Source organism: Coregonus lavaretus (assembly GCF_964263955.1).
Source record: "Coregonus lavaretus genome assembly, chromosome: 28".
Classification (NCBI taxonomy): Eukaryota; Metazoa; Chordata; class Actinopteri; order Salmoniformes; family Salmonidae; genus Coregonus; species Coregonus lavaretus.
The window spans coordinates 18810023-18831057 of NC_140015.1; the positions used below are offsets into that span (position 1 = coordinate 18810023).

General features: G+C 44.5%; 1 protein-coding gene across 1 annotated transcript; it reads left to right on the forward strand.

Annotated features, from left to right (window-relative positions):
• Positions 1–152: 152 nt before the first annotated feature.
• LOC311104201 (sterol regulatory element-binding protein 2-like) lies at positions 153–21010 on the forward strand. The gene is given in 22 exon segments (XM_084145902.1): positions 153–467; positions 5659–6186; positions 6406–6554; positions 6745–6888; positions 8939–9208; positions 9483–9594; positions 9707–9909; positions 10051–10255; positions 10442–10567; positions 10570–10584; positions 10587–10604; positions 10607–10617; positions 10805–11054; positions 11183–11352; positions 11489–11660; positions 11779–11896; positions 15918–16021; positions 16345–16477; positions 17164–17338; positions 17898–18074; positions 18173–18287; positions 18481–21010. Coding segments are annotated over 22 exon segments (3519 nt in total). The 5' UTR covers positions 153–364; the 3' UTR covers positions 18702–21010.
• The last annotated feature ends 25 nt before the right edge of the window (positions 21011–21035 follow it).

The following is a 21035-nucleotide window of genomic DNA, read 5'->3' on the forward strand; positions in this document are numbered from 1 at the left end:
TTTGACGTACTATCAGGCCACCGTAAGGGTGACATTTCTATTGGACAATGGTGCCTGGTCTCATGACAACAACAGCCAGGATTAAGCCAATCAGGAGTCGTCCTGGTTCACAAACGCTGTTTGTAAATGACGTAGGTAGTGGAAAACAAGATGGCGACGTTTAAATCGTAAATGAGTTTATCTAAATAGAAATCGGCCGCTCTGGGGCATTGGTGAAGTGTCACCCTTCCCCGGTTAGTTTAATAAACTTCGAGCTAAGATAAAGTGACCTTATGCGTTGTTAAAGCTTCAAACATCTCTGGACATCTTGGTTCTTCCTTCAGCAACCTCCGGTTAAAGCCGGGGAGGCGAAGTTCTGAATTTCATGATGGACAGTAACGTTAGTGGGGAGTACATCTCGACTATGGAAAATATGGATCCGACTTTGTCAGAACTAGGGGACGAATTTACACTGGGAGACATCGATGGTGAGTGACTATTTATGTCATAATTGATGAGAGAATATGGAATTATTGTGTGTGTTTGTCCACGAAAGTTTGTTGTGGCCTATTTCCGCTTTCTGACAGTATTGTATGTCGTCACCAGAAAAAAAAACATTGTTAAAAATGTCTTGTGTCCAGCCTACGATAAGGCCGGGAGCCGTGGTGATGTGTATCATGTGTCAAGTAAGCCCGCTTGTTGATAGTCAGCAATTACATATAACTACTGTATTTAGACTAGCTAATTATGATGCACCTCACATTTAAAATAGTATATAAATAATTATATATTTTCTGTTAGTGTCAAACATTGGCAGTAGGACAGTGTCGTAAACTATTTTAACTATTGTGGATGCCATAGGATTGGAACTTGTTCACCCTTTATTTTGGGGCGTTGCATAGGATACTTAGATATACTTAGCACTCCATTATTTTACATTTCTAAACAGTAGTTTGCTTAAATGATTCTGTGTCACTGATTATTTATATTGCAATCGCATTTTACAGCAGTGAAGATTCAAGCGTATTTTAAAGGGGTGGTTGGCCTACAGCCCAGTGGTCATGCAACAGTTTAGTGTGTGCGTGTGAATAAACAACTCCTCAAATGTAACTGAGTGTGACTCAACTGTGAGCTGTCATTCAATTATCTCTAGGCAAAAAGTTCCTTATACTTTCCCAATGGCTTATTAGCCTAGTTTTACTTGTTTCCTATTTTCTATATGTTCTTCATTATATTTTGTTCTGAGCTGGGGTTTTTTGTCATGCTTGTCTGAGTCTTTCCTCCGCTGTCATGCCATTGAGGGTTTGTTCATCAGTAATGGAGAAAAAAGTGACTAGCATTGTCTATTCATAACTGGCCAATCATTAATACCCGTTCTGTTTTTTGACAGGCAAACATGTCCGCTTCACCCTGCTCATTCATAGGCTCAGCACAATGAATCAATATGGAGATAGGGTCGCTGTTCCCTTATCAAAACAGCAGTTTTACTCTTGGCACACTGTGAAAGGATGGAGCTTTGGACACAGAATTGACCGGTGCATTCCAATTACTGAATGCTAAGTCACCGAACTGATGTGTCGCTGTCATACAATATGGGATAAATGGGACCCATTGCAGTGCAGGAACTAAGAGACCCCATGGGCTATGCTATGTAATCCCTCTTTAGTGTTAAAAAGAGAGGTATGCAAAGAGTTATGACCCCTTAACTTGGGTACAGAAAAATGAGAACGTTGTGTATGAGTCTAACTCAATTTAGTCTAATTATTTATGCAAAATATACTCCTCCCCACAATAAAGATTTGGTAAATTGAATTGGTAGAGTGTTATTCCTATGTAAAGGAAAACATATCAGTAAATTATTGGGAGGCAATTGAAACTTTTTTTTAAAGGGTACCCAGATGTAGTCCAAAGCTCTTAATTAGTTTGATGGTGGGCAATTCTGCTGCTACATAATATTTTATTTGCCTCTATAGGTTAGAGACTAAAATGCATGCATACGTGCCTAATACAATTAGAAACTCACTTGTGTTTTAAGTTATACCTTTTTATATGAGATCTAGGCTATTTAAGTCTTGGATCTAAGGGCCCCCCTCAGAAGGTCTCTGCATAGCCATATCTAGTAGGGCTGTGACGATACCAGTATTGTGATATTTTTTTCCATGGCAAAAATGTTAAAAGGGCGCAGACCAAACTCTTTGGTCCATAAAAAACCTGCTGTATGTGAAATAAAGTGTGCCAAAGCTTGGAAAATAAATAAATGTGACTGTATGACAAGATAATGATGTTTGTTTCTAACATTAGGGATATTTTCCTAAAGAAGTTAAATCGGCTTCGTGTTTTGTTTCCTTGCCACAATACTAACGAGTATTGTGATACTGGTATTGTCCCGGCCCTACTATCTAGACTTTTCTTCCCACTATTCCCAATGCAATAGCTGCTCCGGTTACATAACCTATTTTCTCTGCTCTAAGCAGCCCTAGGAAACTGTCCCCGTTTGACAGATTTAGTCCTTTGTGTCACACTTGTCTGGGGGCTTGGGGCTCTGTTTTGTTCAGTGCCTCTGAAAGCCAACCCCCTGTGGAGCCGTGCGCATGCGCATGTGAGTCTGACTTTGGTGTGGTAGATGAAGCAGACAATTCCAATTAATTATCAATATTAGACTAGCCACTATAAGCAATTTCTTCATCAATCAACCCATAGCCTGTACAGTAATATGTTATTATTATTTGTTTATTTCACTTTTATTTAGTCAGAGGAGCACAATTTGAGACCAGGGTCTCATTCACAATGGTGACCTGAAAACAAACTACTCGCATGATAATTCAATGCTAGCATGCTAGTAGATACCCATGGACATCAAGTCATTACTACCTCTAACTTCCTTCATACTGGACACAGAGACATGCCAAAATCCGAAGTATCCCAGTAACAGAAGTGAGACGTTGGAAGCTTGTGCAGAAGAGCTTTGTAAACGAAAAGGAGAAATGAAGTGAATTACGGGAATTAAGAGGTCCAGCCAACCTTCTGATAAAGGATGCAGTGATATTAAACCTGTCACCTGTGATAAACCCAAGCAGGCTGTGGTACACTGCATCCAAGGGTTTTAGAGTACATGCTGCTGCATGCTGATAAATGGTGTCGCCATAATCATAAATGGGAGGAGGATGCATTTATTGGCCTAGGTGTCTGGCCCATGCTCTGGACATGCTTTCTGTATAAGGTGACATGTCTTTGACATTGTCATTAGAGAAGGGATTTTGATAGTATTGCTAACAGCAGCAGTTTTAAACTGGAAAACATTTTATATTGGCAAATGGCAAGCCTAAGTAAAGCTGTCATTTTGATAATGAGAAATGGCACACGCTTCCCATTGATCGTAGGCCTGTTATGCACCCCAGACAATGGTAAAGCACATGAGAACATTTAGCCTACCTCTGGATATGAGAGATGGCATGATTGTGACGTTGTAGTCTTAGGATAAAATGACAAGTGTTAAATACCCTGCAGTAGAGGGCTTTAGAAACAATTTCAACATGTAGGCTACTCTCTTTTCTTGCAAGACTGGTTTGAAACCATATGTTTTTTTTTGCATGTGCAACTCCACTGCTCTTATCAGTACAAAGCCATCCACAGTCAAGACATACTCCACCTGTAGCTGAAGTAATGTTCTTATCTGGGTGCACTTTTACCTCATTCTCATGGTCTCTCAGGGCGTCTGTACTAGATTACCATGTCATTTTTTCAGTGCTAGTCGTTTGAAGGCTTTCATATTAGCACTAGCTGGCTGGGCTCTCATCCGTGACTCAATGCCAGAACAGTAGCAGTGTATCAAACCAAGGCTGCCACTCCATAAACCTCTCTTAATTCCTTCAGTGACCTTGCCCCGGCAGTAAACAGCATTGTCACTGTTGTAAATCTCTGCTGGAGGTGGATTATACTCTTTCCTCTATTGGCTTTCCTGTGACCTCTTCACTCAAGGCCAATTTCTAATGTGTGTTAATAATCTGCAGTGCCTTCAGAAAGTATTCACCCCTTGACTTTATCCACATTTTGTTATGTTACAGCCTGAATTTAAACCATTGCGATTTTGTCACTGGCCTACACACAATACCCCATAATGTCAAAGTGGGTAGGTTTTACATTTTTTTACTAATTAATAAAAAATGAAAAGCTGAAATGTTTTTTATTCAACCCTTTGTTATGGCAAGTCTAAATAAGTTCAGGAGTAAAAATGTGCTTAACAAGTCACATAAGTTTCATGGACTGTGTGCAATAATAGTGTTTAACAAGATTCAACCAAAAAGACCGTCGAGTTTTTCCAATGCCTTGCAAAGGACACCTATTGGTAGACATTTATAAAAACAGACATTGAATATCCCTTTGAGCATGGTGAAGTTCTAATTACACTTTGGATGGTGTATCAATATACTCAGTCACTACAAAGATACAGACGTCCTTCCTAATGCAGTTGCCAGAGAGGAAGGAAACCGCTCAGGGATTTCACCTTGAGGCCAATGGTGACTTTAAATCAGTTACAGAGTTTGTCTGTGATAGGAGAACACTGAGCATGGATCAACAACATTGTAGTTACACCACAATACTAACCTAAATGACAGTGTGAAATGTAGGAAGCCTGTACAGGAAAAAAAAAAAAAAAACATGCATCCTGTTTGCAATAATGCACTAAAGTAAAACTGCTAAACATTTGGCAAAGAAATGAACTTTATGTCCTGAATACAAAGCATTATGTTTGGGGCAAATCCGACACGACACATCACTGAGTACCACTCTTCAAATTTTCAAGCATGGTGGTGGCTGCATCATGTTATGGGTGTGCTTGTCTTCAGCAAGGACTAGGGAGTTTTTTTTTGGATAAAAAGAAACGGAATAGAGCTAAGCACAGGAAAAATCCTAGAGGAAATCCTGTTTCAGTCTGCTTTCCAACAGACTCTGGGAGACATTCACCTTTCAGTAGGACAATAACCTGAAACACAAGGATCACTCACGAAAGAGGACAACTGAAAAAATGTCAGATAAAACTGCAGTTCCTCACAATAAAATGACAGCTCTTATTAAAGATTGTTTAACAAAAAAAAAAGACCAGGTCTATATGACATTAAAAGGAATCGTTTTGGGCAGTGATAGGAACTCCAGGACCAATTCATTAAGGCAGGCCTTTGAAAGTCCCTAGTGGTTGACCCCCCCCCCCCCTTTCTAGCTCTAACTTTGCTGATAGCTACTTTATTGAGGAAAAGTCTACCTGTGATATGTGGTTGTCCCACATTTATAAAAACAACATGTTTTCATGTCATTATGGGGTATACTTGAATAATGCGTGAGTGAGGCCAGCAAAATAAGTATCAGTACCGCTGTCAGTTAGGTGAGAGTGTGATTTGTGATGCAATTAATCCACAGACCTGTGTGTTCCTTGTGAGATTCCTTTCTTGATAGATTCCTTGTGACAGGTTGACTGCAACAATGTAGCCCTAACTCATTAGAGGGCGATATTAAGCAATGGATTATGTCTAATAAGCCAATTTTATGTTAACTATGTAAAGTCGAATTTGTTGTCTATTCAATCAATTGCCATTGCACATGATTTTATGACTTAGAATAAAGTGCATTTTAGCTTACCCACAACCAGAGACTCATGAACCCCTTGAATTCTTCTCTCCTCAGAGATGCTCCAGTTCGTCAGCAACCAGGTGGGGGACTTCCCCGACCTCTTTGAGGACCAGATGGCCTCGGCGGGCTCCCTACAGAACGGTGCAGGGGCCACCCCACGCCCAGCCCCACAGACACCCCAGACCACCACCACTACCACAGTTTACCAGAACAGCAACGTGACCCTTACCCCCACCCAAACACTGGCCCCCCTGTCCCTGCCCCTCACCCCACCACAGACCCCAGTCCAGACGTTCTCTTCAGGGCAACATCAGATCCGCACCCCTCCCCTGCTCCAGCCGCGGCCCCAGATGCAGGCCATCCAGCCCCAGCCCCAGCAGCAACCCACCATCCAGGTCCACACCCAGAGCATCCCCATGCAGACGCATAGCTTCCCTGTGCACACCCTGGTCCAGACCCACAACCAGACTCTGCCCATCCAGACCCAGGCCCAGACGGTGATGATCACATCCAACGGCGGCCACTCCCGCTTCATCCAGAACCCTGTCATCTGCCACCAGAGTCCCACTACAAGCTTCCAAGGTTAGGAGCAACTTTTTTTTTTTTCACTGAAAAGATTAGGTTACTGGGAAACGGTGGATATTAATTATAAATGCACTTAAATTAGTATAGATGTTTATCATGTGAAGATATTCCAAGTCCTACATGTTTTTCTATATGAATAGGGCCTGCATGTTTTTCTATATGAATGGTGCTGTTTGACAGTGTATCCTTACACCATACCTCTCTTTTTTTCTACAGTCCTCCAACCGCAGATGCAGAGCATAATGACATCACCACAGGTTCAACCCATGACCATCCAGCACCAGAGACTACTGCAGACGGGCCAGACCATCCAGACTCTCTCCACAGCACCTACAGTCCACACCATGCAACAGCAGGTTCAACAGGTACCCGTGAGTATCAAGCTTCATACTTTACAATGTTTGAGTCCCTAATCAAAACTAGCTCTGTCCAATCTTTATAAAGTCTCTCTAAATACATGCAGATCCTAGCACTTATCACTCATGTTGTAACCATAGACCCTGTGTGTACGGCATCATTGGTTATAACTGATCCAGTGTCCCTGGTCTCTCTCAGCTTTTGGTCCACCAGCCTCAGATTCTGAAGACAGAGAATCTGGTTCTGACCACTCTGAAGCCTGACGGGACACAGGTTCTGTCCACCATGCAGAACCCTGGGATCACCACCTTGACCCATCCCATCCAGACACAGACTCTACAGGTACCGGTAGGTCTCTATACTATCTGTCTGCTTCTCTCTCTCTCTTTCTATTCTCTCTGTTCAGTGTCTGATGGGGACGGTCACAAAGACCCAGATGAAACCTACAGTGGGGAAAAAATGTATTTAGTCAGCCACCAATTGTGCATGTTCTCCCACTTAAAAAGACGAGAGAGGCCTGTAATTTTCATCATAGGTACACGTCAACTATGACAGACACAATTAGAATTTTTTTCCCAGAAAATCACATTGTAGGATTTTTTATGAATTTATTTGCAAATTATGGTGGAAAATAAGTATTTGGTCAATAACAAAAGTTTCTCAATACTTTGTTATATACCCTTTGTTGGCAATGACACAGGTCAAACGTTTTCTGTAAGTCTTCACAAGGTTTTCACACTCTGTTGCTGGTATTTTGGCCCATTCCTCCATGCAGATCTCCTCTAGAGCAGTGATGTTTTGGGGCTGTCGCTGGGCAACACAGACTTTCAACTCCCTCCAAAGATTTTCTATGGGGTTGAGATCTGGAGACTGGCTAGGCCACTCCAGGACCTTGAAATGCTTCTTACGAAGCCACTCCTTCGTTGCCCGGGCGGTGTGTTTGGGATCATTGTCATGCTGAAAGACCCAGCCACGTTTCATCTTCAATGCCCTTGCTGATGGAAGGAGGTTTTCACTCAAAATCTCACGATACATGGCCCCATTCATTCTTTCCTTTACACGGATCAGTCGTCCTGGTCCCTTTGCAGAAAAACAGCCCCAAAGCATGATGTTTCCACCCCCATGCTTCACAGTAGGTATGGTGTTCTTTGGATGCAACTCAGCATTCTTTGTCCTCCAAACATGACGAGTTGAGTTTTTACCAAAAAGTTATATTTTGGTTTCATCTGACCATATGACATTCTCCCAATCCTCTTCTGGATCATCCAAATGCACTCTAGCAAACTTCAGACGGGCCTGGACATGTACTGGCTTAAGCAGGGGGACACGTCTGGCACTGCATGATTTGAGTCCCTGGCGGTGTAGTGTGTTACTGATGGTAGGCTTTGTTACTTTGGTCCCAGCTCTCTGCAGGTCATTCACTAGGTCCCCCCGTGTGGTTCTGGGATTTTTGCTCACCGTTCTTGTGATCATTTTGACCCCTCGGGGTGAGATCTTGCGTGGAGCCCCAGATCGAGGGAGATTATCAGTGGTCTTGTATGTCTTCCATTTCCTAATAATTGCTCCCACAGTTGATTTCTTCAAACCAAGCTGCTTACCTATTGCAGATTCAGTCTTCCCAGCCTGGTGCAGGTCTACAATTTTGTTTCTGGTGTCCTTTGACAGCTCTTTGGTCTTGGCCATAGTGGAGTTTGGAGTGTGACTGTTTGAGGTTGTGGACAGGTGTCTTTTATTTACATTTACATTTACGTCATTTAGCAGACGCTCTTATCCAGAGCGACTTACAGGAGCAATTAGGGTTAAGTGCCTTGCTCAAGGGCACATCGACAGATTTTTCACCTAGTCGGCTCGGGGATTAGAACCAGCGACCTTTCGGTTACTGGCACAACGCTCTTACCCACTAAGCTACCTGCCGCCCTTATACTGATAACATGTTCAAACAGGTGCCATTAATACAGGTAACGAGTGGAGGACAGAGGAGCCTCTTAAAGAAGATGTTACAGGTCTGTGAGAGCCAGAAATCTTGCTTGTTTGTAGGTGACCAAATACTTATTTTCCACCATAATTTGCAAATAAATTCATAAAAAATCCTACAATGTGATTTTCTGTAAAAAAAAATCTCAATTTGTCTGTCATAGTTGACGTGTACCTATGATGAAAATTACAGGCCTCTCTCATCTTTTTAAGTGGGAGAACTTGCACAATTGGTGGCTGACTAAATAATTTTTTTCCCCACTGTGTGCTTGGACTGAAAAGTACTTTAAATGGAGATGAGAAGAGAATTTCCATTGAACATGCTTCTTTGCTCTATCTCGATCCATCCAACGACCCCTTAGTATCTTAGCTGTTTCATATGTCATCACTGACTCTTACCTTAACTCTTCCCTCACAGACGCTGATGGGTAGTAACATCCTGACCACCGTGCCAGTCATGATGGGGTGCGGAGACAAGCTGCCCATCAAACAGCTGTCTTCAGGCACCTCCCACTGTGTAGGTGGGAACAGGCAGATGATGGACCAGGGGATGGTGATGGGTCCAGGGGGGGTGATGAAGGAGGGGGAGAGGAGGACCACCCACAACATCATCGAGAAGAGGTACCGCTCCTCCATCAATGACAAGATCCTGGAGCTGAGAGACCTAGTCATGGGCGGCGATGCCAAGGTCAGGAAAACCAAGTGATACAATAATCCAACATTGACCTTTGACCTTACAGGAACAGTGGGTTTAGTTGTATTTTGTGATCCAAGTTAGAGCGAGGAGCATGCTAGAATGAATGTTTCACAGGTGTCAAACTTAATTAGGCTACATGCTGAACCACAGACTTCCTAGAGTGCATGGAAGTCAGTAGAGGAATGGAGTTATACTTGAAGACCTGTTTTTATAGGGCACTCTCACCAAATGTACACTGACACATTGCTAATGTGTTTGTACGCAGATGCACAAGTCAGGAGTGCTGAGGAAAGCCATCGACTACATCAAATACCTGCAGCAGGTCAACCACAAACTACGGCAGGAGAACCTGGCCCTCAAGATGAACTGCAAGAACAGTAAGTCCCCCATTATTACTAGTTAATCCATCACAACTGTGTTGATATTTAGGTCTTCAGTTCATGAACGGGCCGTAACACATTGGGCTCTCTCCCACTTTCTCTCTGTCAGAGTCAGTGGTGCTGTCTGACGATGTGGAGATGAAACCAGAGATGCTGATGATGTCACCTCCAGCCTCAGAGTCTGGTTCTGGATCTCCTCATGAGTTCTCTCCATACTGCATCGACTCAGAGCCTGGTTCTGGATCTCCTCATGAGTTCTCTCCATACTGCATCGCCTCAGAGCCTGGCAGCCCCTTACTGGACCATGAACAGGTAGCTACAGTGATGATGATAGTCAAGGAAGTGTGATTCTTTTTTTTGGGGGGGAAATGGTTTGAATTGAATGTTGCGAAGGTTGAACACTTACATAGTAGTTGAACTATTCTGTCTCTTTCTCTCTCTTCTTTCTCTCAGGTGAAGAGTGAGCCTGGCTCACCCTCTTCCGTGGGCGTGATGGATCGCTCTCGTCTCCTCCTCTGCGCCCTCACCTTCTTATGTCTCTCCCTCAACCCCCTGCCCTCTCTCCTGGGATCTGAGGCCCAGGGCAGCTCTGGCTTGACTTCTGCACACGCAGCCTCCAGGACCCTGTTCTCATTACCCAGCCAGACCCAGAACTTTGGTCAGCCCCTTAGTTTACCCTTACACTGACCATACAAGTCTTGCATGTATACATTCAAGGCAGGCTATTATAGTCAGTCAGTATTTTCAGTAGTAGTTCCTGATAGGAGTTCTCGGTTGTGAGTTGTTTTGAGGATGTATTGGAGTATATGTAACTTATACTGACTCCTCCCCCTCTTTCCCACAGCGACCTGGCTTTGGTGCCTGTTGCCATGGTTAACGGTGTGGGTGTTGAGTGGTGTTGGGGCGGTGTGGGGCTGTGTTAGGGTCCTCTACCTATGGGAGCCTGTCACCCCCCTCCACTCGCCCAAATCAGTCTCCTTCTGGAGGCACCGTAAACAAGCAGACCTACATCTCAACAGAGTGAGTTCACATCCCTTTATGTCTAAAGTATTGTCCCCTACCTTATTGTTTTTCTCTGTACTTGTGTTTGAGTATCTCTTAAACTGGTGCCCTGATTGGGTAATACCATCTCTCTGTGTCTATAGGTACATGAATGCCAAGTTCCATAAGTATTCTTATAGCTTTTCCCACCTTGCCTCTCCTACAGGGTGACTATACAGCAGCCATGGCCAGTCTGGAAACCTGCCTGTCAGTCTTGACCAGAGCCCTGCCCACCACCAGTTGGGACCTCCTCTTCTCCCTCTCCTGGAACCTGATTCGCTACTGTCTGCATCACCCCACCCCTTTGGGCTGGCTGGTTCGCCAGGTTGGTGGGAAGCACAAGGGGGAAGAGTCCAAGACTAGCTCCCGGGACGCAGCTCTGGTCTACCATAGGTTGAGCCAGCTGCAGCTCACAGGTGACTACACTGAATAGTCAAGAACATTGAGCCTAGATCAGTATCATTAGTCATTGTAAACATGATAACATAACATAGTAGTACCCCATCCTCTGATGTCTGTAACTTCTCTCTCTCTCTGTGTGTAGGGAAGCTTCCCCAGCGCAGTGGCCTGTGGGCTCTGTCTCTGTCTATGAGTGCCGTCAACCTCAGTGAGAGCGCCCAAAACAAGATGGCCCCCTCCCAGCAGGCCCAGATCTATGTCACCACGGCAACAGCTCTGCGCACTGTACTGGGCCACCACCTCTCCTGCCTGCCTGTGAGTGTCTCAGGGCATCCCTCCATCCTCTCCTCCTCTATTACTAACCCTCCACATCCCTCCATTACTGCTATGGTAATGATATCTCTGATACTATCCACTCACTGTCATCTTTCCCTACATGTCTGTGTCCCAGGGTTACCTGTTGAGCTGTGCTGAGGGTGTGGCCAGCCAATCAGACTCCAAGCCCATCCCTGACTGTCTGCACTGGCTCTTCACCCCATTGGGCAGGCAGTTCTTCCTCAGCTGTGATTGGTCTGTGAAGTCTGAGAGCAGAGAGGGCGTGTACACTTCCCAGAGAGACCCAGGTGTGAACAATAAAGTCGAAGGAAGAGCTAATATTGTATACAGAAATGCCCTCATGTAACAATTAAGCAACAATTAGGCAACTTAATTATCTTTCTTTCTTTCTCTCTTTTCCTCTAGCTGACCCCATCGCCCAGCTGCATCGTTGTTTCTGTGAGAAGCTGCTGGAGAGAGCTGTGCACTCCCTCATCCAGCCCCACACTGACACGGAGGCAGGCAAGCCCAAGAATGACTCGGGGTAATCAATCAATTTTATTTTATATAGCCCTTCTTACATCAGCTAATATCTCGAAGTGCTGTACAGAAACCCAGCCTAAAACCCCAAACAGCTAGTAATGCAGGTGTAGAAGCACGGTGGCTAGGAAAAACTCCCTAGAAAGGCAAAACCTAGGAAGAAACCTAGAGAGGAACCAGGCTATGAGGGGTGGCCAGTCCTCTTCTGGCTGTGCCGGGTGGAGATTATAACAGAACCATGCCAAGATGTTCAAAAATGTTCATAAGTGACAAGCATGGTCAAATAATAATCAGGAATAAATCTCAGTTGGCTTTTCATAGCCGATCATTAGAGTTTAAAACAGCAGGTCTGGGACAGGTAGGGGTTCCATAACCGCAGGCAGAACAGTTTAAACTGGAATAGCAGCAAGGCCAGGCGGACTGGGGATAGCAAGGAGTCACCACGGCCGGTAGTCCCGACGTATGGTCCTAGGGCTCAGGTCTCTCAGTTGGCTTTTCATAGCCGATCATTTAGAGTTGAAAACAGCAGGTCTGGGACAGGTAGGGGTTTCGTAGCCGCAGGCAGAACAGTTGAAACTGGAATAGCAGCAAGGCCAGGCGGACTGGGGGCAGCAGGGTGTCATCATGCCCGGTAGTCCTGCTATGATGGGGTCTAAAACCAGACTGAAGCATTTCGTATACATTGTTTGTCTTCAGAAAGGCAGTGAGTTGCTGCGCAACAGCTTTTTCTAAAATTTTTGAGAGGAATGGAAGATTCGATATTGGCCGATAGTTTTTTATATTTTCCGGGTCAAGGTTTGGCTTTTTCAAGAGAGGCTTTATCACTGCCACTTTTAGTGAGTTTGGTACACATCCGGTGGATAGAGAGCTGTTTATTATGTTCAACATAGGAGGGCCAAGCACAGGAAGCAGCTCCTTCAGCAGTTTAGTAGGAATAGGATCCAGTATGCAGCTTGAAGGTTTAGAGGCCATGATTATTTTCATCATTGTGTCAAGAGATATAGTACTAAAACACTTAAGTGTCTCTCCCGATCCCAGGCCCTCGCAGAGCTGTGCAGATCCAGGACAGCTAAGCCCTGGAGGAATACGCAGATTCAAAGAGGAGTCCGTAATTTGCTTTCTAATGGTCATGATCTTTTCCTCAAAGAAGTTCATGAATTTATCACTGCTGAAGTGAAAACCATCCTCTCTTGGGGAATGCTGCTTTTTAGTTAGCTTTGCAACAGTATCAAAAAGAAATTTTGGATTGTTCTTATTTTCCTCGATTAATTTGGAAAAGTAGGATGATCGAGCAGCAGTGAGGGCTCTTCGGTACTGCACGGTACTGTCTTTCCAAGCTAGTCGGAAGACTTCCAGTTTGGTGTGGCGCCATTTCCGTTCCAATTTCCTGGAAGCTTGCTTCAAAGCTCGGGTATTTTCTGTATACCAGGGAGCTAGTTTCTTATGACAAATGTTTTTCGTTTTTAGGGGTGCAACTGCATCTAGGGTATTGTGCAAGGTTAAATTTAGTTCCTCAGTTAAGTGGTTAACTGATTTTTGTCCTCTGACGTCCTTGGGTAGGCAGAAGGGGTCTGGAAGGGCATCAATGAATTTTTGTGTTGTCTGAGAATTTATAGCACGACTTTTGATGCTCCTTGGTTGGGGTCTGAGCAGATTATTTGTTGCGATTGCAAACGTAATAAAATGGTGGTCCGATAGTCCAGGATTTTGTGGAAAAACATTAAGATCTACAACATTTATTCCATGGGACAAAACTAGGTCCAGAGTATGACTGTGGAAGTGAGTAGGTCCAGAAACATGTTGGACAAAACCCACTGAGTCGATAATGGCTCCGAAGGACTTTTGGAGTGGGTCTGTGGACTTCTCCATGTGAATATTAAAATCACCAAAAATTAGAATATGATCTGCTATGACTACAAGGTCTGATAGGAATTCAGGAAACTCAGAGAGGAACGCTGTATATGGCCCAGGAGGCCTGTAAACAGTAGCTATAAAAAGTGATTGAGTAGGCTGCATAGATTTCATGACTAGAAGCTCGAAAGATGAAAACGTCATTTTTTTTTTTGTAAATTGAAATTTGCTATCGTAAATGTTAGCAACACCTCCGCCTTTGCGGGATGCACGGGGAATATGGTCACTAGTGTAACCAGGAGGTGAGGCCTCATTTAACACAGCAAATTCATCAGGCTTAAGCCATGTTTCAGTCAGGCCAATCACATCAAGATTATGATCAGTGATTAGTTCATTGACTATGACTGCCTTTGAAGTGAGGGATCTAACATTAAGTAACCCTATTTTGAGATGTGAGGTATCACGATCTCTTTCAATAATGGCAGGAATGGAGGAGGTCTTTATCCTAATAAGATTGCTAGGGTGGACACCACCATGTTTAGTTTTGCCCAACCTAGGTCGAGGCACAGACACAGTCTCAATGGGTATGGCTGAGCTGACTACACTGACTATGCTATTGGCAGACTCCACTAAGCTGGCAGGTTGGCTAACAGCCTGCTGCCTGGCCTGCACCCTATTTCACTGTGGGGCTAAAGGAGTTAGAGCCCTATCTATGTTGGTAGATAAGAGGAGAGCACCCCTCCAGCTAGGATGGAGTCCGTCACTCCTCAGCAGGTCAGGCTTGATCCTGTTTGTGGGTGAGTCCCAGAAAGAGGGCCAATTATCCACAAATGTTATCTTTTGGGAGGGGCAGAAAACAGTTTTCAACCAGCGATTAAGTGCTGAGACTCTGCTGTAGAGCTCGTCACTTCCCCTAACTGGGAGGGGGCCAGAGACAATTACTCGATGCCGACACATCTTTCTAGCTGATTTACACGCTGAAGCTATGTTGCACTTGGTGACCTCTGACTGTTTCATCCTAACATCGTTGGTGCCGACGTGGATAACAATATCTCTATACTCTCTACACTCGCCAGTTTTAGCTTTAGCCAGCACCATCTTTAGATTAGCCTTAACGTCGGTAGCCCTGCCCCCTGGTAAACAGTGTATGATCGCTGGGTGATTCGTTTTAAGTCTAATACTGCGGGTAATGGAGTCGCCAATGACTAGGGTTTTCAATTTGTCAGAGCTAATGGTGGGAGCCTTCGGCGTCTCAGACCCCGTAACGGGAGGAGTAGAGACTAGAGAAGACTCAGACTCAGACTCCGACTCGCTACATAATGGGGAAAACCGGTTGAAGGTTTCTGTCGGCTGAATGAGCGACACCGGTTGAGCATTCCAACAGTATTTCCCTCCAGAAGCCATGAGAAAGTTGTCCGGCTGCAGGGACTGTGCGGGGGGAGTTATACTAACGTTACTGTCTGTACTTACTGGTGGCACAGACGCTGTTTCTTCCTTTCCTACACTGATAATACTCTTGCCTAACGATTGCGTCTGAAGCTGGGCTTGTAGCACAGCTATTCTCGCCGTAAGGCGAGAATTCTCCTGTATATTATGAGTACAGCGACTGCAATTAAAAGACATCATGTTAATGTTACTACTTAGCTTCGGCTGTTGAAGATGTTGATGAGCCATGTCCAGATAAAGCGTCCGGAGTGAAAAAGTTGAATAAGGGAAAAAAAAAAAAAGTTGCGATGGAAAAACGGAAAATAACGTAAAGTTGGCAGCTAAAACGCACAGGAAAATGACTCTTCTGTCTCGGGATAAACGTCCGGGGTGAAAAAGTTTAACGAAAAAAGATGAGTGAGGACAAAACTAAAAAGTTGGTAAATTTGTTGAACACAGAGATTGATTAAACGTTTATTAAAAGTAAAACGTGAATAGTTTGGCAGGTAGCCAAGTAGCAACAAACAGCAGAGCAGCACGGAGACAATGCGGAAGCGAGACGGAAGGCCAGGGTCCTCACAGTGCCCAGTCACTCTGCCCAGTTTACCTATGTTAAATTGTTTACTTTTCTACACACTCTCTCTCTCTCTCTCTCTCTCTCTCTCTCTCTCTCTCTCTCTCTCTCTCTCTCTCTCTCTCTCTCTCTCTCTCTCTCTCTCTCTCTCTCTCTCTCTCTCTCTCTCTCTCAGGGAGTTCTCCAGTGCCTTGGAGTTTCTCCAGCTGTTGAACAGCTGCACAGAGGAGTCCCCCTCTCCTCCCTTCCCAGCCCTGCCTAATCACACCACCATGCCAGGTACTGGAATGCACACGTCAGTGTGAACCACACCATGCTCTGTGTGGGACAGATTTATTTACAGATTTCTCTTATCTTTGTTTCCTCGGAGATGATCAGATGCTGTGAATGTGTTTAGATTTTTTCTCAAATGTATCTTGAACACTAAAGATAGAGTTTATGATTAACATAATTGACTTATTCAATTTAACATGTGACATTTTTTTGTTAAACCTCTTGATGCCACAGTTGATTTGTTGCACGTTTTCACCCATTGTCTTTAAGTGTGACATCCTCCCCATAGGAAGTCTATAATGTTGTCATGTAATCTCTTCTCTGCTTAGTGTCAGACCCAGTGAGTCGCTGGTGGGTGTTGGTCCTAAAGGCTGCTGTCCATTGGCTGCAAGGGGATGATGTCGCTGTGAGGTCGTTGCTGGCAGAAGCAGAGCGCATGCCCAGAGCTCTCCATACCCTCGAGTCAGTATACTTTGTTTGTCTTGTGTGTGTTTCAAGTTTTTAGTCGTATGTTCGAGATACAATTGGTATACACCGTCCAACTAAATGCTTACTTACAGGTTCCTTCTCGACAATGCAACAACAATAAGAAATAATAAAATATAAGAATACAAACATAAAGTAAATGGCTCATTAGAATAGAATAAACATTTTAGCATAAGTATAATACAGGAAGGTACAATTTATAGTCCAATATTTACACCTGTTTTGGGGAGCACGTTTTTAAATGTTGCAGTATTTAGCAACCATAATAAGGGTCTGGTAGCATCAGTTGTGATGTGTGGGTAGCATGCATGTGTGTGTGTGTGTGTGTGTGTGAGTGAGTGAGTGCATGTGTGCTAAGGTGTGGAGAATCAGAGCAGGTGGTCAGTCCAGTTCAAGTGTTCAGCAGTTTGATGGCTTGTAGATAGAAACTGTCTCTGAGCCTGTTGGTATCAGACCTCATGCTTCGATACCGTCTGCCTGACTGTAAGGGAGTGAACAGCTCGTGGCTGGGGTGTGTTGGGTTGTTGATGATGCTGCAGGCCTTCCTCAGGCACTGTTTCAAGTAGTCCTGAAAGTGTTGGAGCATGGTGCCAGTGATGTGTGTGTAAATGACATTAGAAGCATTGCCATAACCCTCTGTTGTTTTCCCTGTTGTCCTGAAGTCACCCGTTGCCCAAGGCTGTGCTGCTGCTGTGTAAGGCGGTGCAGATGAGCCTGTCTCCTCTGAAGGGAGAGGGGGCGGTGGCCTGTCTGTCTCACTGTGACAGGGCCAGCGGCTACCTGCGTAACGGCATCTCTGTTCCCCTGTCCGCCCAGTCTGGCAACTGGCTCAACAAGGTACTCTCCCAAAATACGGGTGTTTAGGATGCAAGTGAATATATGCACTCTCTGTGATTTCTATTTAAACCAACTCTAACCTTTGTGTGTATATACATGCAGTAAAGGTTGTAATGGAGTTTGGTTGATTAACGGTGTCCTTTGATCATAACACACACACACACACACACACACACAAACACCATGAACAAACATATACTGCACACTGTGACAGTTGCATGGGTGCTCGTTTGACTCACAAAAGTACAGGCACAAGCTGACACTAGCTAGGTATAGTAGAGGCTATGTGTGTGTGGGTGGTAGGGGGTGGCTGTGGTGCATTGTAGTTGCATTGCATGATCCTGCAGCCCAGTGCAATGTATCTGCAGTGCAGTACAGAGGCCTCCCGAATCTGCAGGCACCTGCAACATATCACACCATATCCAGGACAAGACATTACTTACGGTGCATGTACTGTCCTATATACCTCTATTAGTATCCATATCTCATTGTGTAGTCATTTATTACGTAGTTCAACTGTTTTTTATGTCTGCCTTACTGTTGTCTTTCCTATACCAAGGGGGTGGAGCTCCTGGTCTGTGACCTCTTGCTGACCCTCAGGACCAGCCTATGGCAAAGAGGAAGCGGCAGCAATGGGGAGCCAGGCCCTGCCCCTGGCTCCCAATTGGCTGGATTCCAGCGGGACCTGAGTTCGTTACGAAGGCTGGGCCAATGCTACAGACAGGCACAACACAAGGTAACTAGGGCTTCACACCAGACAGCTTGTTCATGGATTATTCATGGAAATTTGTGGTGTAATAATGTGAGTGTGTTCCCGCTCTTGCCCTCCCCCAGGTGTTCCTGCATGAGACCACAGTGAGGCTGATGGCTGGAGCCAGTCCCACCCGCACACACCAGCTACTGGAGCACAGCCTCCGACGCAGGACCAACAACCCTGGATACACCACGGGTAAGGACACGCACTTCAATTATTATTATGAATGATGCCATTGAAGTTTATATCAAATGTGTTTTTGATGTCAAATTAGCACAAATGTAGTGCTACCCTTCAGCTAATTGACAGATCTTATCGCTTTACTTTCCCGTCCTCCTCTCCTCCTCCTCTCTTCCTGCCCTCCTCCTCCTCCTCCTCTGCCTTCCAGCAGAGGGTGACTGTGTTCTGGGTGAGCGTGAAAGGGCTCATGCCATCCTGCTGGCGTGCCGCCACCTACCCTTACCTCTGCTGACCCCACCAGGGCACCGCGCCCGCCTGCTGGCCGAGGCCAAGCGCACCCTTGAGCGAGTGGGCGACCGCCGATCCCTACAGGACTGCCAGCAGATCCTGCTCCGCCTCAGCGGGGGCACCACCATCGCTGCCTCCTGATGATTCCCCCCTCACACAGATCTAAGATCAGTTAGACCCACACACAGTAACGCTGACTGGTGATCTACTCACTCAAGTACTGATCAGTGGTCAGGGATGAGTTATTCTCCACCACATATTAGAAATTAGCCCACTCACACAGATCCCAGAATAGTCACCTAGCTCTACACACATAGCACTGATAAATTACTAGTCAGCCATTTCCACACAGCATCTAATAGTCAACTACGCAAACAGTCGTATATCATGGACCTATCACTGTACAGGAGAGACACCAAAAGGGACCTTCAATCTTCACACTGCCAGCCTGAACATTGACTACTGTTAACATTCTGGCAGTGTCATATTTACTGTCAACACCCCCATAGCCACACAGAAGGAAATTGGATATAATGTGGCCCATACACTGGACCACTGCACATGCTTTCTCACATGCTCACTGGTATAATGCTAACACTGTAACGTTACTAACACTGCTTAGCGTAGAGGGAATCTGCTTACAGGCCCCAAAGGGAAAAGGACCAAAATGCCTGCCACTGGGTCTCTCATCCACATAAAATTCAGTCTCTCTCTTTGCTTGGCTAATCAGCCAACAGTTATTTTGAATTGTGCCCCACGTTGAATGGACCTTCATCCACAAGAGGTTGTGCTCGTCGTGTCTAAAGCTTTATGACAGAGCTGTAAGGTCACAGGTAGATGACGGGCTGCACATGCACTGGCAGTCCACAGGTTATAGATGCTACATGCTAAAATGTCATGTACGTCCAAGCTTCACAATGATACATTTAAAATGTATGTGTTTTTGACTGACCAATACAATAGTTCAACGCAAGGAGACCTACTGTGGCTTCAGTTTATTCTAGCTTTGATAGTCACCCTCTAGCCTCTACTGTACAATGCAAAATAACTTGCTTCTCACAGTACAGTGCAGAGTAGTATCTATTTATATCTACCTCATTGACTGTACAATGCCAGTGTACTCTAGCGCAATATAGTACCACACCAGTTGGCATGGTGACAGTTGACAGTAGTCGTACAGTACCCAGATCAGCTTTATTTAAACTCAGCAGTGCAGTGCAATATTAATGGGCCAGCACTGTAAAAGTGCCATTTATTTTTCAACAAGAAAAAAGGTTTATGGATTGGAGAGTCACCCTAAATGGAAAATCGAAGCCCAATTCTTTATACAGGTTACACACACATACACACACACACAGTCAGTCACATACACAGTATAACAGTTGTGATTGTATATAGATTGTACATTCTGTAGCCATGTAGAGACAGCAGTCTTGAATAGAGTAAAGCAGGATGTTCTTACCTATGCGAGAGGGGAAACGAATGGGTAGAAAGAAGGTACCCTCAACTCTGTAGGAAGGTTAAATGGTTTGTGTAATGGGCACCAGCCAGCGGCCGGAGTGAGTTGACTATATTGTTGACCAAACAGTTCGGTCACTATCACTAGTAAGGTTGATTCTGACCAATCTATTCATTGAAGTGGTCACAGGGTGCCTTGCCAGTTTAAGCCACAGTGATCCATTGGTGAAGAGGAGTTCCTGGGAAGTGTAGTCTGTAGATGGTGGGATTGGGAATCTCTCGAGCATAATGGCCTTGATGTTTTCAGTGTCAGCGCTATCATTGTGGAATCTCAGTCCAATTACTTTTTAATTGTATTGTCACTTTCGTCATTCTCATCTTTGTGTTCTGATTTTAATGGCTGTAATAATAATATTATTATTATTATACATGCTCAGTTTTTTTTTTGCAATCTTGTTTCCTTATTGTTTTATATTGTCAAGGCAACCTAGGGATATAAACTGTTGGAGTGCGAAGGAGTGAGTTTTTTTTTATTAGGATAAAGGAGTTATCCTAATATTTTATGCAGGAAGTACTGTTGTCCATCAAGTAATTAGTATGGCAGTTTATAGGACATAATTATTTGGCACTTTGTAGTGTTTTTGACATGGACTCCAATGCACATCAATTTATTCATACACTTTACCCTAATATGAGAAAGACCTACTGTATGTCTTCCAGTTCAAACCAGCCGTATACACCACAAGAAGGTGTATGATGTCAATTTACCCAACCATGTCCCTTGTATCTGCTCCATTACTTCAGATTGAATTCATCAGACTGGTTAGTGTGGGCTAGTAAGTGCTGCACAACCAACCTTCTGCAGTGAATGGAATTACTACGATTTATAATGTAACAAAATATCTAATCTAATGTTTTCCCCTCTGTATGTATTGTTTTCTGGATTTCTATGTATGATTTTGTTTTTTAATAAAAGATGACCGTGGACAGCGTGTGTGTGTTTGTTCGTGTCTTATT